The sequence below is a fragment of the Lolium perenne genome, chromosome 4 (assembly GCF_019359855.2).
Source record: "Lolium perenne isolate Kyuss_39 chromosome 4, Kyuss_2.0, whole genome shotgun sequence".
Lineage (NCBI taxonomy): Eukaryota > Viridiplantae > Streptophyta > Magnoliopsida > Poales > Poaceae > Lolium > Lolium perenne.
Window position 1 is genome coordinate 165,147,661 of NC_067247.2, and position 13,099 is coordinate 165,160,759.

A 13,099-nucleotide genomic window follows, 5' to 3' on the forward strand; every position below is an offset into this window, starting at 1 on the left:
TGAGCTAATCCTTCTTGATATCAGATTCCATCCTCTTTATTAGAGTCATTGATCAAGAAATCAAATATGTTGTGCCTTTATAAGACTTAAAGTGATTAACTCCAGATTATTGCAAATGTGACTGAATTGGGCATTACCATTACATGAGAATTTGTATGTTAATCTTCTACTGAATATGGGTTGACGGTCATTACTCATCAGCATCAAACCATTAGAGATAGGTACTATAATGATGGACAGTTTAGGATTGTGTATGTTAAATATATTCTTTGGTCATTGGCATCTTAAGTCCCTCACTCAGTGGTGTAGTTCATGTTTGATTGTTTCTGTCGATCTCAGCATCTTGTTTATTCAACATCACTTTTTATGCACCTGCATAGTCATGAATATATAATGGAGTTCACCAATTCTTGTCTCTATCTGGATGTATCCTTCACTTTAACAGCTTTTTTCACTTTTCCCTCTATGAGGTCATTAGCTTGTTGACTTAGCCTTTGCATCACCAGGTTGGATCCATGTTTGGGTATTTTGTTAGTTCAGCATCCCTATCAGGCAATCCCACTCCATTACTTGAAGCAATTATTTTTTGCTTCTTGGATAGTAATTGTTGTTAGCCAACGCATGTTGCTGGGCACTAGTTAATTTACTAGGCCATCACGATCTTACATCTCCCCTGTTGTAATACCATGAATACCTTAATATGATATCTGTCTCTTTTGCTAGCAATTGCCTGGTAAATTCATGAACGTTCAGTTTTATATTTGACCACCACAATGGTATTGTTTAAGCCTTTGATTATCAAACTGGTACTTGTGGTTTTCTTCTTTTTATTCTTCATATTTCATTATTGTGAACTGTTTATTCACCATCAGGCAAAAGGATCAGAATTCATCAAGCATGCACTAGTTTACTATTCTGAGAATTTAGTCATTCTCAAAAGTCATTATATCATCAGAACCTGGCATTGGCAGTATGAAGATGTTTTGGAAACTTGGTAATAAACATCAGTCTTTTGCCACAGATATGCTGTATTTTCCAGCTATTGACATCTCATTGGTACCGTTACTAATCAGGCCAAATTTGCAATTTTGGATCTATGTAAAAATGTTATGAAAAAGGTGGATATGGAGTATACTATACATGAAATATGGATAAATTTTGGTATGGGGTTGGAGTGACATATATCCTTTTGAGTCCTATAGGATTAGAAAACAACATCAATTTGAATCAAAGGAAAAAAAAAGAGCTATAGCAAAATGTCTTATTGGGTTGAAATTTTCTTTCAGAAGTGAGGGTAGATGATTCCTTAGGAATTTTAGGAAAAAAATTCTAATGATCCAAACCCTCATTTTTTGTTTTGAATTTCATTTCAATCAAAAAAATGCTTGAGGTGACTTCAAAGGCTGACTATAAATAGATATAATGGAACTGATTCCTCATTCAGAATTAGGCCATGTGTCAACCTTGTAACTTTTGTATGCTAAGTCGATCTAAAGATACACCCATTTTGTATAAAGTATATTTCACCGACTCTAAATGGACTAAAGACTAACTCTAGTTCATATGCCCATAGAAGTCAGGTAATAGAAAAAAACGGAATTGTAATGTGTTAGCTTGATGTGAAGAAAAGCAGATCCGAATACAGCATAGGGAAAATACAGAAGTTTGAGGTTCAGTGTTGTTTGTTTTAGAGAACATAGGGAGAATGCGGAATTGTTATGTATTGGTTTGCTGCATCTTATGGTGAAAAATAAGCCAGCTATGAATGGTGCATAGGAAAATTGTAGACGTGTGAGGTTCAGTGTTTGTTTGTTTTAGAGAATCCAAAGTTGCTGCTATCTGAGAATGGCCAACATGAAATCTTCATTGCCCTGCCCTCTGCATCAGCTACTTGTGACACGCTAAACAAATTATAGAAAAAAATTATCCACCCAAATTTTTTGGAAAACTTGATAGGTGCATTATAGGGTGTAATGTAAATTGACTGTCCAACCGTTTGAAACACCTGGCTAGACAATTTTTTTACTCTTTTCATGTGAAGACAAGATTAGAGCAAACTTCTAGGTAGACATTTTATATTCAAAAATAGCTATATTACACAGTGATAAAGCATTCATAAAATATATTTTTCATGGGAAATTGTTTTGTTATTATTTGCAACTTAAATAGACCAAAAAAAATTGACATTGATGTTTTAACATGGGTCTATTACATCATATATTTTATCTCCAAAAAATCATAATTTATGGATGATTAATTATTTTCAAGGGGTTTTAATTTTTTACAAAAAATATGGTTTGTGCAAAACATGGATGCAAAAAGAAGTATCTGAAATGGAGACCATGTCACCGCCTCTACATTTATCGATACATATAGCCTTCTTTATTAGTTTATTTAACAAATAACTGCCAAAGAGATTGCATTAAAAATTCAAAGTCCTCACTCAACACCTACAAACCCGACAATGGGTAAAGATCTTGTCACCATGGCCTTGTGTCCTGAAAACTCGAAAGCCCCCCGTGAAAAAAGAAGCGTAATGTGCAGATTCCTTGTTCAAAATGTAGTGCAAGCATTTTGTGTCATTTAAAATGGGTAGTTGATGGTGGTAACTGGCCGATTGTTTCCTTGTTTGCCTCCTAGTGAGATTTCCTAATAAAGAGGGTTACTACCTGCCAACCATTCTCTTATGGTAAAATCTGCCAATCCTTTCTGATGGAAAGTTTAGCTCAGAGTTAGTAGCAAGAACAACACATTGAAGCACTGATCAGAAGCAATGCCCCACCACATCCATGTCACCTGCAGCAGCGTTATCCCTGTGAGAAAAGGGAAACCTCTACTTTCTTTCCCTGAGAAGTCGATGATGAGCTGGGACTGGGAGCAGCCAGAGTAGAGAGAGAGAGAAAGGTCCCGAGCTTTATGGCGTCTGCACCTCTGCCTGTTGGCCATCAATGGTTCCTCTCTACCCCCTCTCTCCCCTAATAACTCGCTCATCAAGCCATCTTCTCTTCTCCTGCACCTGCACTCAAGGGCCCGACCCAACACATTTGCCCCATGGGGAAGAAGAGTGGTGGACCTTCTCTGCTGTCTCTTGTTGTTCTCTTGTGGTGTTTGGGGGGTGGTGACGATGATGGTTGTTGGGCGTGCTAAATGCAGCTTGGTCTGATGAGATGGTTGCCGTCCATCCTTGCTTTGTAGCTACACAGGGAAAGAAATGAATAGCGATCAGGGTTCGCAGCTACTTGCCGTGCACAGTTGATCTGGAGGAGATTATGACATTGATCGGCTACAGGATGGTGATTGATGCCACTAGCGTCGAGATAGATCAATCAACCTGTTGCGTGTTGATTCAGTGGGCCAACCTGATTCTGGTCCTGCTCGTTCTTGTGTGATTGTGCCTGTGTTTGTGAGTGTGATCGTAACATTCTTCAGAGCAAAAATCAGACCGGGAGATTGTGTATTGTGTGACATGGAAGCAAAGAGTGCAAACATGCCTACCTATACAGGCTTCAAGTGTCATCTCAGATCGCGGGCCTGCCTGATTGATAGTAGGAGGAGCTACAGGGTGTGAGAGGGAAAGAGAAAGGGAGTTGGGTTAAACTGTCGTGTCATTTTTCGAACGGGATACTTGGAAAGCGCCATTTCTTTCCTGCCTCGTTGCTGGAAAGGGCAAAGTCACAGGAGTGGGTGAAGCCATTGATTCCGGCAGTAAGGGCATCTCCAACCGCGCGACCCAAACCGCGCCCGCGCGTTCGTTTTGGTCGAGCCGGACAAAAACGCGGCCCAGCGCGCGGACCTATCCCTAAAACGGATGGCCGCGGCGTCCGGGACGATCCAAACCCGGCCCAAATCTGGGACGAGTTTGCGTGGCCGCGGACGCCGGATGCTGGTCGCTCGCGTCCTCCCCTTGTCCACCCCTGGCCCGCCTGTCTGTCTCCCAAAACACAAACCCCTCGCACATATCTCCCGCTGCTCCGCCGCCAGCCAAGGACCGGCGATTTGGGAGAGCCGTCGACGCCGGCTACTGTCGCCGACACGCCGGCAAGCGGGACGGAAGCATAGGACGCGGCCCCGCGCTGCTTTCGCCGCGTCGTAGCAGAGTCGGAGGACGCCGTCGCCGTCGCCGCTGTCCTCCCACTGTCGCGAGACCTCCCGCCGTTCGCAGCTGCGCCGTTGCCGCCGGAGGTGAGCTCTCGTGCACCGTGTTCGCAGACCGCAAGTCGGGCGAGACGGCCATGGCCTGCAGGTCCCTACGGACGCATTGGATGGCCTCCGCGTGCGAGGTGTTCGATGAAATGGGCATACTAAAATTTGTCCCTCTTCATCTGTAGATCATGGCGGACAGCGACGACGACTACTTCTTCAAGAACTTCATCGACACGTCGTCCGACGAGGACTCGGACGACGAATTTTTCACGGATGCTGCGCTGATCATCCACGATCACATTGTCTCGCAGATCCCCGTGCACCGGGGGTCCTTGCCGGGGCGCGCCGCCACCTTGGACCGCAAAAGAGAACGCGGCCACGACCAGCTCTTCACCGATTACTTCCAACCCAAGGCATTGTACACGCCGGCCTTGTTTCGCCGTCGTTTTCGGATGTCCAGACCGTTGTTCCGCCGGATAATGGATGGCGTCAAGCTCTACGACGACTACTTCCACGCGAAAGTGGATGCAATTGGCAAGGTAGGCCTCTCTTCGTACCAGAAATGCACGACAGCGATTAGGATGCTTGCATATGGTGTTGCCGGTGATTTCGTAGATGAGTACACGCGCATGAGTGAGTCTACCGGCTTGGAAGCGATGTACAGGTTTTGCAGAGCTGTGATCGGTTCGTTCGGAGAACAATACCTCCGGCAACCTAATGCAGAGGACACAGCTTGTCTGTTGTCAATCATCGCTTCCAGGGGGTTTCCTGGGATGCTTGGCAGCATAGACTGCATGCACTGGGAGTGGAAGAACTGCCCCTTTGGTTGGCAGGGGGCATACAGTGGCCATTCTGAGGGGTGCACAGTCATTCTTGAAGCTGTTGCTTCACAGGATACATGGATTTGGCACTCATTCTTCGGAATGGCTGGCTCGCACAATGACATCAATGTGCTTCAGCGCTCTCCGGTGTTTGATAGGCTAGCGTACGGTCAGTCCCCTGATGTGGATTTTGAGATCAATGGCCACCACTACACCAAGGGGTACTACCTTGCTGATGGTATCTATCCACCTTGGGCTACACTTGTGAAGACAATCCGAAAACCCAACTCAGAGAAGGAGGCAAGGTTTGCCAAAGAGCAGGAGGCAGCCCGGAAAGATGTCGAGCGGGCGTTTGGCATCCTCCAAGCTCGTTGGGCTATCGTCAGACACCCTGCCAGAGCCTGGGATGTGCAAACTCTGTGGGAGGTGATGACCGCATGTGTAATCATGCATAACATGATTGTTGAGGTAGAGCGGGATGATTCACTCTATGATAGTGACTGGGAGGGCCAGGGAGAGTTGGTTACTCCTCAACGTGGCCCGGCATCATTCCAGGAAGTTCTTCATGCACACCATGAAATTCGAGATCTAGCTGTACACAACCAGCTGCAGGCAGATTTGATCGAGCACGTCTGGCAGCATGTAGGCAACAATGCTGCAAACAACGATGATGAAGGAAATCCGGAAGCCTAGATCATTTGTATCGGTTTTTCATTATTTTTTTGAATAATACTTTATCCTTCATTACGTGGACAATGTAATATGTAATAAATTTTGAGTATTTGAACTATTTTATATATTTTCTACAATTTATTTTGTGTTTTTATAGTGGATTTACAATAAAAAGTACTGTACGGGGCCGCGACCCAAACCTGCCGCGTTGGGCGCAGGGCGCGACCCAAACGGACGCGCGGACGCGGGGCTCCGTCCGCGCGTCCGCTCGGCCACCCAAACGGCCCAAAACGGACGGCCCAGCGCGTCCGTTTGGGTCAGCCGGTTGGAGAGGGCATCTCCAACCGCGCGACCCAAACCGCGCCCGCGCGTCCGTTTGGGTCGAGCCGGACAAAAACGCGGCCCAGCGCGGGGACGCACCGCAAAAGCGGACGGCCGCGCCGTCCGGAACGACGCAAACCCGGCCCAAATCTGGGCTAGGTTTGCGTGGTCGCGGATGGCACGCGCCGTCCGCTCACGTCCGGGCGCTGGTCGCCTCGTCTCCCTGGGGCCCACCTGTCGGTGACCAGGGAGTCGATTTAATGGGGACTGGAGGGGATCTGGTCCTCCACTCCAGTCCCCACTCCACTCCCCGCAGCGAAACCGCCGCCATGGCAATGCGACGGTTCGCTTCCGCCAACGACGACGAAGCGAGCAGCAGCCGCCGTCGCCCGCCGGCGCTGCGGGCTGCGGGAAGAAACCGAGGCGGCCTCCACATCGGAGAGGCCGCCCGCGACGGTGCGGCATTGCCGCAACCGCCACCTCTCCTGCTCGAGCCGAAGCCGGAGTCCACGGAGGAGGACCTGGACCTCCGCGCCGCGCTCATGATCTCGGCGGCGGAGGAGGAGGCGAAATGGCCGCACCTCCATGCGGCCATTCGCACCTCCGAGATGGAGGAGGCGGCCCGGCGGGAGGCCGAGGAGGCGGAGGGCTGGGAGCTCTACGCCTGTGCCCGCTGTGCGCGACGGGAGGAGGAGGGAGGAGGCGGCGCGGCGGGAGTAGGCCAGGCGCCGCGCCGACGAGGAGCGCCTCGACGAGCAGCGGCGGCGCCAGGAGGCCAGGCGCCGCGCCTGGCAGGAGAGGCAACAGCACCTCAGGGAGGAGGCGCTGCTCCGTGCGCCGTTGCAGCCTCGGGTGGCTCCGGACCCCCACTCGCCGTGGGAGGAGGCCCTGTGGTCTCCGTGGCCGGAGTCCCCGGAGCGGTGATACGTCTCCAACGTATCCATAATTTCTGATGTTCCATGCTTGTTTTATGACAATACTTACATGTTTTGCTCGCACTTTATAATGTTTTTATGCGTTTTCCGGAACTAACCTATTAACAAGATGCTACAGTGCAGTTCGTTTTCTGCTGTTTTTGGTTCCAGAAAGGCTGTTCGGGCAATATTCTCGGAATTCGACGAAACGAAGACCAAACATCATAATTCACCGAGACGGACCAGGACACCGAAGGGGAGTCAGAGGGGAGGCCTGGGGCCCCCACACCATAGGGCCACGCGGGCCAGCCCCTGGCCGCGCCGGCCTATGGGGAGGGCACCCTGTTGCCCCTCCTGCGCCGCCTCTTCGCCTATATAAGCCCTTTCGACCTAAAAACTCGATACCTTTTGACGAAACTCCAGAAAGACACCAGGGGCGCCGCCGCCATCGCGAAACTCCAATTCGGGGGACAGAAGTCTCTGTTCCGGCACCCTGCCGGGACGGGGAAGTGCCCCCGGAAGCCATCTCCATCGACGCCATCGCCTCCATCATGCTCCGTGAGTAGTTCCCCCATGGACTACGGGTTCTAGCAGTAGCTAGTTGGTATTCTCTCCTCCATGTACTTCAATACAATGATCTCATGAGCTGCCTTACATGATTGAGATTCATCTGATGTAATCGGTGTTGTGTTTGTTGGGATCCGATGGATGATACATTATGATTAGTCTATCTATAAAGTTTGTGAAGTTATTGTTGTTGCAATCTTGTTATGCTTAATGCTTGTCACTAGGGCCCGAGTGGCATGATCTTAGATTTAAGCTCTATACTTATTGCTTAGATTGTATCTACAAGTTGTATGCACATGTCACTGTCCGGAACCAAAGGCCCCGAAGTGACAGAAATCGGGACAACCGGAGGGGATGGCGGTGATGTGAGGATCACATGTTTTCACGGAGTGTTAATGCTTTGCTCCGGTACTCTATTAAAAGGAGTACCTTAATATCCAGTAGATTCCCTTGAGGCCCGGCTGCCACCGGCTGGTAGGACAAAAGATGTTGTGCAAGTTTCTCATTGCGAGCACATACGACTATATATGGAAAACATGCCTACATAATTAATGATCTTGATGTTCTGTCTTAATGCTTTGAATCCTATCAATTGCCCAACTGTAATTTGTTCACCCAACACTTGTTACTTGTTATTGGAGAGTTACCACTAGTGTAGATCGCTGGGAACCCCGGTCCATCTCTCATCATCATATACTCGTTCTATATGTCATTGGAAGTAGTATCAACTATTTTCTGGTGCCATCGCCTCTGTGTTACTATTACTGCTGATGTGTTACTGTTACTATTGCTCTCATATTACTGCTGCTTTCACATCACCCCTGTTACTAGTGCTTTTCCAGGTGCAGCTGAATTGACAACTCAGTTGTTAAGGCTTATAAGTATTCTTTACCTCCCCTTGTGTCGAATCAATAAATTTGGGTTTTACTTCCCTCGAAGACTGCCGCGATCCCCTATACTTGTGGGTTATCAAGACTGTTTTCTGGCGCCGTTGTCGGGGAGGCATAGCTCTACTCATAAGTTCACCTAGGGAGTACACTCTACCTCTCTCTCTGTTTTTATTTTATTTTATTTTGTTTTGCTTAGTTTACTTTTATCTAGTTTATTTGTGCTTAGTTTATTTCTGTCTAGTATTACTTTGCTTAGTTTCTTTTTGTCTTGTTTTATTTTTCTCATATACCCAAAAATCCATAAAAATTTGAAAAACCTAAAAATTAAAAACTGCTGTTATGGGAGAACGAACAACCTACTTGGAGCTTATAGAATATTATAATAATTATAGAGAATCAAGAACTGGTAAAGTAATGAGTGCTATGATAGAAAAATTGAATACAATTGCTAAAGTTTTGCTTAAACACCATGATATAAATTGTTGCTCTAAAGAGGATACTAAACATCTGAAATTTCAATGTGGCTTTAGTGATGAAGTCTTAATTAAAAACTATAATTGGAATAGCTATATTCATCTTGGGTTTGAAGAGGTAGAACAATTTGTCATATTTATGGGAGCCTCTGAGATCGAATCCTTCATGGCTAAAAATTATGAAACTTGTGTTGTTTGTAAGGACCTTAAAGATTATGTCTCTTCTATCCTTAATTTTTGCAATGAAAGTTACACTGATAATCATTATATCATTGATTATAAAGAGAGACTCATTAATGCACAAGAATGCACTCACAATTTGCAGGAACCTGTGGAAGAAGAAATTGATGAACCTGAAAGCTCATTGGATGAAAAAGAAGAGGAGAGTGATGAACAACAGGAGGAAGAATGGATTAGCTACCCATGCCAACCTTCTAATGAGAGTAACTCTTTATCTCTTACACTATTTGATTGTCCTCCATGCTTACCGAAAGAGGTTGAATGTTATGTTCCCGTGGATTCTTTTGAAATAGTACCTATGAGTAAAACTTGTGAGAATAATTATGCTACTGTTATTTATGATAATCCATGCTACTTTGATAAATCTTATGATAATGCTTTGTTTGTGCCTGATGTTGAAATGCATGGTACTAAAGAATTTTGCTTAGAAAATGTTTATGATAAAGCTCTAGATGATGGTCCTATGTTACTTGATAATATTAATTGTACTACTAATGAGAATGGGATTGAGTTCTTGACTTTATCTATGAGTCCCATATCTCTTGAGATTGATCAATCATCTTGTTATATTATTGATAAAAGTGGGTTTGGAAGTTTTAATCCCACTATTCTTGAACCTGATAAAAATTATGTGATTGTGAATCATGAAAAGTATGCTGCATGTGATAGTTATATTGTTGAGTTTGTTCATGAAGCTACTGAAAATTATTATGAGAGAGGAAAATATGGTTGTAGAAATTTACATGGTACTAAAACACCTCTCTATATGCTTAAAATCTTGAAGCTGCACTTGTTTTATCTTTCTATGCTTGTTGCATTATGCTTCTTGAATTTGTTTATTTACAAGATTCCTTTGCATAGGAAGCATGTTAGGCTTAAATGTGTTTTGAATTTGCTTTTTGATACTCTCTTTTGCTTCAACTCTTATTTCTTGCGAGTGCATCATTAAAATTGCTGAGCCCATCTTAATGGCTATAAAGAAAGAACTTCTTGGGAGATAACCCATGTGTTTATTTTGCTACTGTTTTGTTGTGTTTTGGAAGTTGTCACTACTGTAGCAACCTCTCCTTATCTTTATTTTATTGCAATGTTGTGCCAAGTGAAGCCTCTAATTGAAGGTTGATACTAGATTTGGATTTCTGCGCAGAAACAGATTTCTGTCTGTCACGAATCTGGGCCTAATTCTCTGTAGGTAACTCAGAAAATTCTGCCAATTTACGTGCGCGTTCCTCAGATATGTACGCAACTTTCATTAGTTTTGAGTTTTCTGATTTGAGCAACGGAAGTACCTCTTTAAAATTCGTCTTTACTGGCTGTTCTGTTTTGGCAGATTCTGTCTCTGTTTTTTGCATTGTCTCTTGTGGACTTTAAGCAAGGCTTTCTAGACATGGAGAGCTGTAGCTAATCTTTTATTGAGTTCTTGCAATGTGTCACTACAGGACCAAGGTGGATTCTAATTTTTTGAGTACTAACCCCTCTAATGAAGTTTATGAGAAGTTTGGTGTGAAGGAAGTTTTCAAGGGTCAAGAGAGGAGGATGATATGTGATCAAGAAGAGTGAAAAGTCTAAGCTTGGGGATGCCCCCGTGGTTCATCCCTGCATATTTCAAGAAGACTCAAGCGTCTAAGCTTGGGGATGCCCAAGGCATCCCCTTCTTCATCAACTTATCAGGTTTCTTCTACTGAAACTATATTTTTATTCGGTCACATCATATGTGCTTTACTTGGAGCGTCTGTGTGTTGTTATTTTTATTTTTGTTTGAATAAGATCGGATCCTAGCAATCCTTGTGTGGGAGAGATACACGCTCCGCTTTTTCATATGAACACTTGTTCTTCGTTTTACTTTTAATGTTCAATGACAAAAGTTGGAAGCTATAGCACTTATGGTTATTTGGTTGGAAACAGAAAATGCCTCATATTGTCTTGAATAATTTGACACTTGGCAATTGTTTTGAGCTCTCAAGTAGACCATGTTTAATTTCATGCATCATGTAGTTTGAACCTATTAGTGGAGAACTACCGTAGAGCTTGTTAAAATTGGTTTGCATGATTGGTCTCTCTTAAGGTCTAGATATTTTCTGGTAAAAGTGTTTGAGCAACAAGGAAGACAGTGTAGAGTATTATAATGCTTGCAATATGTTCTTATGTAAGTTTTGCTGTACCGGTTCATACTTGTGTTTGCTTCAAATAGCCTTGCTAGCCTAAGCCTTGTATCGAGAGGGAATACTTCTCATGCATCCAAAATCCTTGAGCCAACCACTATGCCATTTGTGTCCACCATACCTACCTACTACATGGTATTTCTCCGCCATTCCAAAGTAAATTGCTTGAGTGCTACCTTTAAACAATTCAAAATTTATTACCTCTGATTTGTGTCAATGTTTTATAGCTCATGAGGAAGTACGTGGTGTTTATCTTTCAATCTTGTTGGGCAACTTTCACCAATGGACTAGTGGCTTCATCCGCTTATCCAATAATTTTGCAAAAAGAGCTGGCAATGAGATTCCCAGTCCCAAATTAATTAACCAAAAATAGACACTCCTCCATGGTATGTGATTGTTGGACGGCACCCGAAGGATTCGGTTAGCCATGGCTTGAGAAAGCAAAGGTGGGGAGGAGTGTCATCATAATAAAACTAAAATAAAAGAGCACTCCTTCATGGTATGAGATTGTTGGCAGGCACCCGAGGATTCGGTTAGCCATGGTTTGTGAAAGAAATGTTGGAAGGAGTGCCACCCAAAAATAAAATAAAATGGGAGCCGCTCTTTGAAGGTTTGTCTGGCAAGGGGGTTAGAGTGCCCACTACCATTCGTTGACAACAACAAACACCTCTCAAAACTTTACTTTTATGCTCTCTTTATGTTTTCAAAACCAAATCTCTAGCACAAATATAGCAATCAATGCTTCCCTCTGCGAAGGGCCATTCTTTTACTTTATGTTGAGTCAGTTTACCTACTTCCTTCCATCTTAGAAGCAAACACTTGTGTCAACTGTGCATTGATTCTTACATACTTGCTTATTTGCATTCATCATATTACTTTATGTTGACAATTATCCATGAGATATGCATGTTGAAAGTTGAAAGCAACTGCTGAAACTTATATCTTCCTTTGTGTTGCTTCGATGCCTTTACTTTGAATCTATTGCTTTATGAGTTAACTCTTATGCAAGGCTTTTGATGCTTGTCTTGAAGGTACTCTTCATGAAAAGTTTTGCTATATGTTATCTATTTGTTAGCAACTATAAATCATTGCCTTGAGTCACTTCATTCATTTCATATGCTTTGTAATAGTATGATCAAGGTTATGTAAGTAGCATGTCACTACAGAAATTATTCTTTTTATCGTTTACCTACTCGAGGACGAATGGGAACTAAGCTTGGGGATGCTGATACATCTCCAACGTATCCATAATTTCTGATGTTCCATGCTTGTTTTATGACAATACTTACATGTTTTGCTCGCACTTTATAATGTTTTTATGCGTTTTCCGGAACTAACCTATTAACAAGATGCCACAGTGCCAGTTCCTGTTTTCTGCTGTTTTTGGTTCCAGAAAGGCTGTTCGGGCAATATTCTCGGAATTCGACGAAACAAAGACCAAACATCCTGGGGCCCCCACACCATAGGGCCACGCTGGCCAGCCCCTGGCCGCGCCGGCCTATGGGGAGGGCACCCTGTTGCCCCTCATGCGCCGCCTCTTCGCCTATATAAGCCCTTTCGACCTAAAAACTCGATACCTTGTGACGAAACTCCAGAAAGACTCCAGGGGCGCCACCGCCATCGCGAAACTCCAATTTGGGGGACAGAAGTCTCTGTTCCGGCACCCTGCCGGGACGGGGAAGTGCCCCCGGAAGCCATCTCCATCGACGCCATCGCCTCCATCATGCTCCGTGAGTAGTTCCCCCATGGACTACGGGTTCTAGCAGTAGCTAGTTGGTATTCTCTCCTCCATGTACTTCAATACAATGATCTCATGAGCTGCCTTACATGATTGAGATTCATCTGATGTAATCGGTGTTGTGTTTGTTGGGATCCGATGGATGATACATTATGATT

The 13,099-nt window shown here is 44.6% G+C and overlaps 1 protein-coding gene across 1 annotated transcript; it reads left to right on the forward strand.

Annotated features, from left to right (window-relative positions):
- The first annotated feature begins 4,252 nt into the window (after positions 1 to 4,252).
- On the forward strand, positions 4,253 to 5,657 carry LOC139839191 (uncharacterized). The gene has a single exon (XM_071829239.1). The coding sequence runs from the start codon at positions 4,332 to 4,334 to the stop codon at positions 5,655 to 5,657; it is 1,326 nt and encodes a 441-aa protein (XP_071685340.1). The 5' UTR covers positions 4,253 to 4,331.
- Positions 5,658 to 13,099: the final 7,442 nt, after the last annotated feature.

Coding starts and splice junctions, on each gene's coding strand:
- LOC139839191 (XM_071829239.1), top strand. CDS start 4,332: ATGGCGGACAGCGACGACGACTACTTCTTCAAGAACTTCATCGACACG.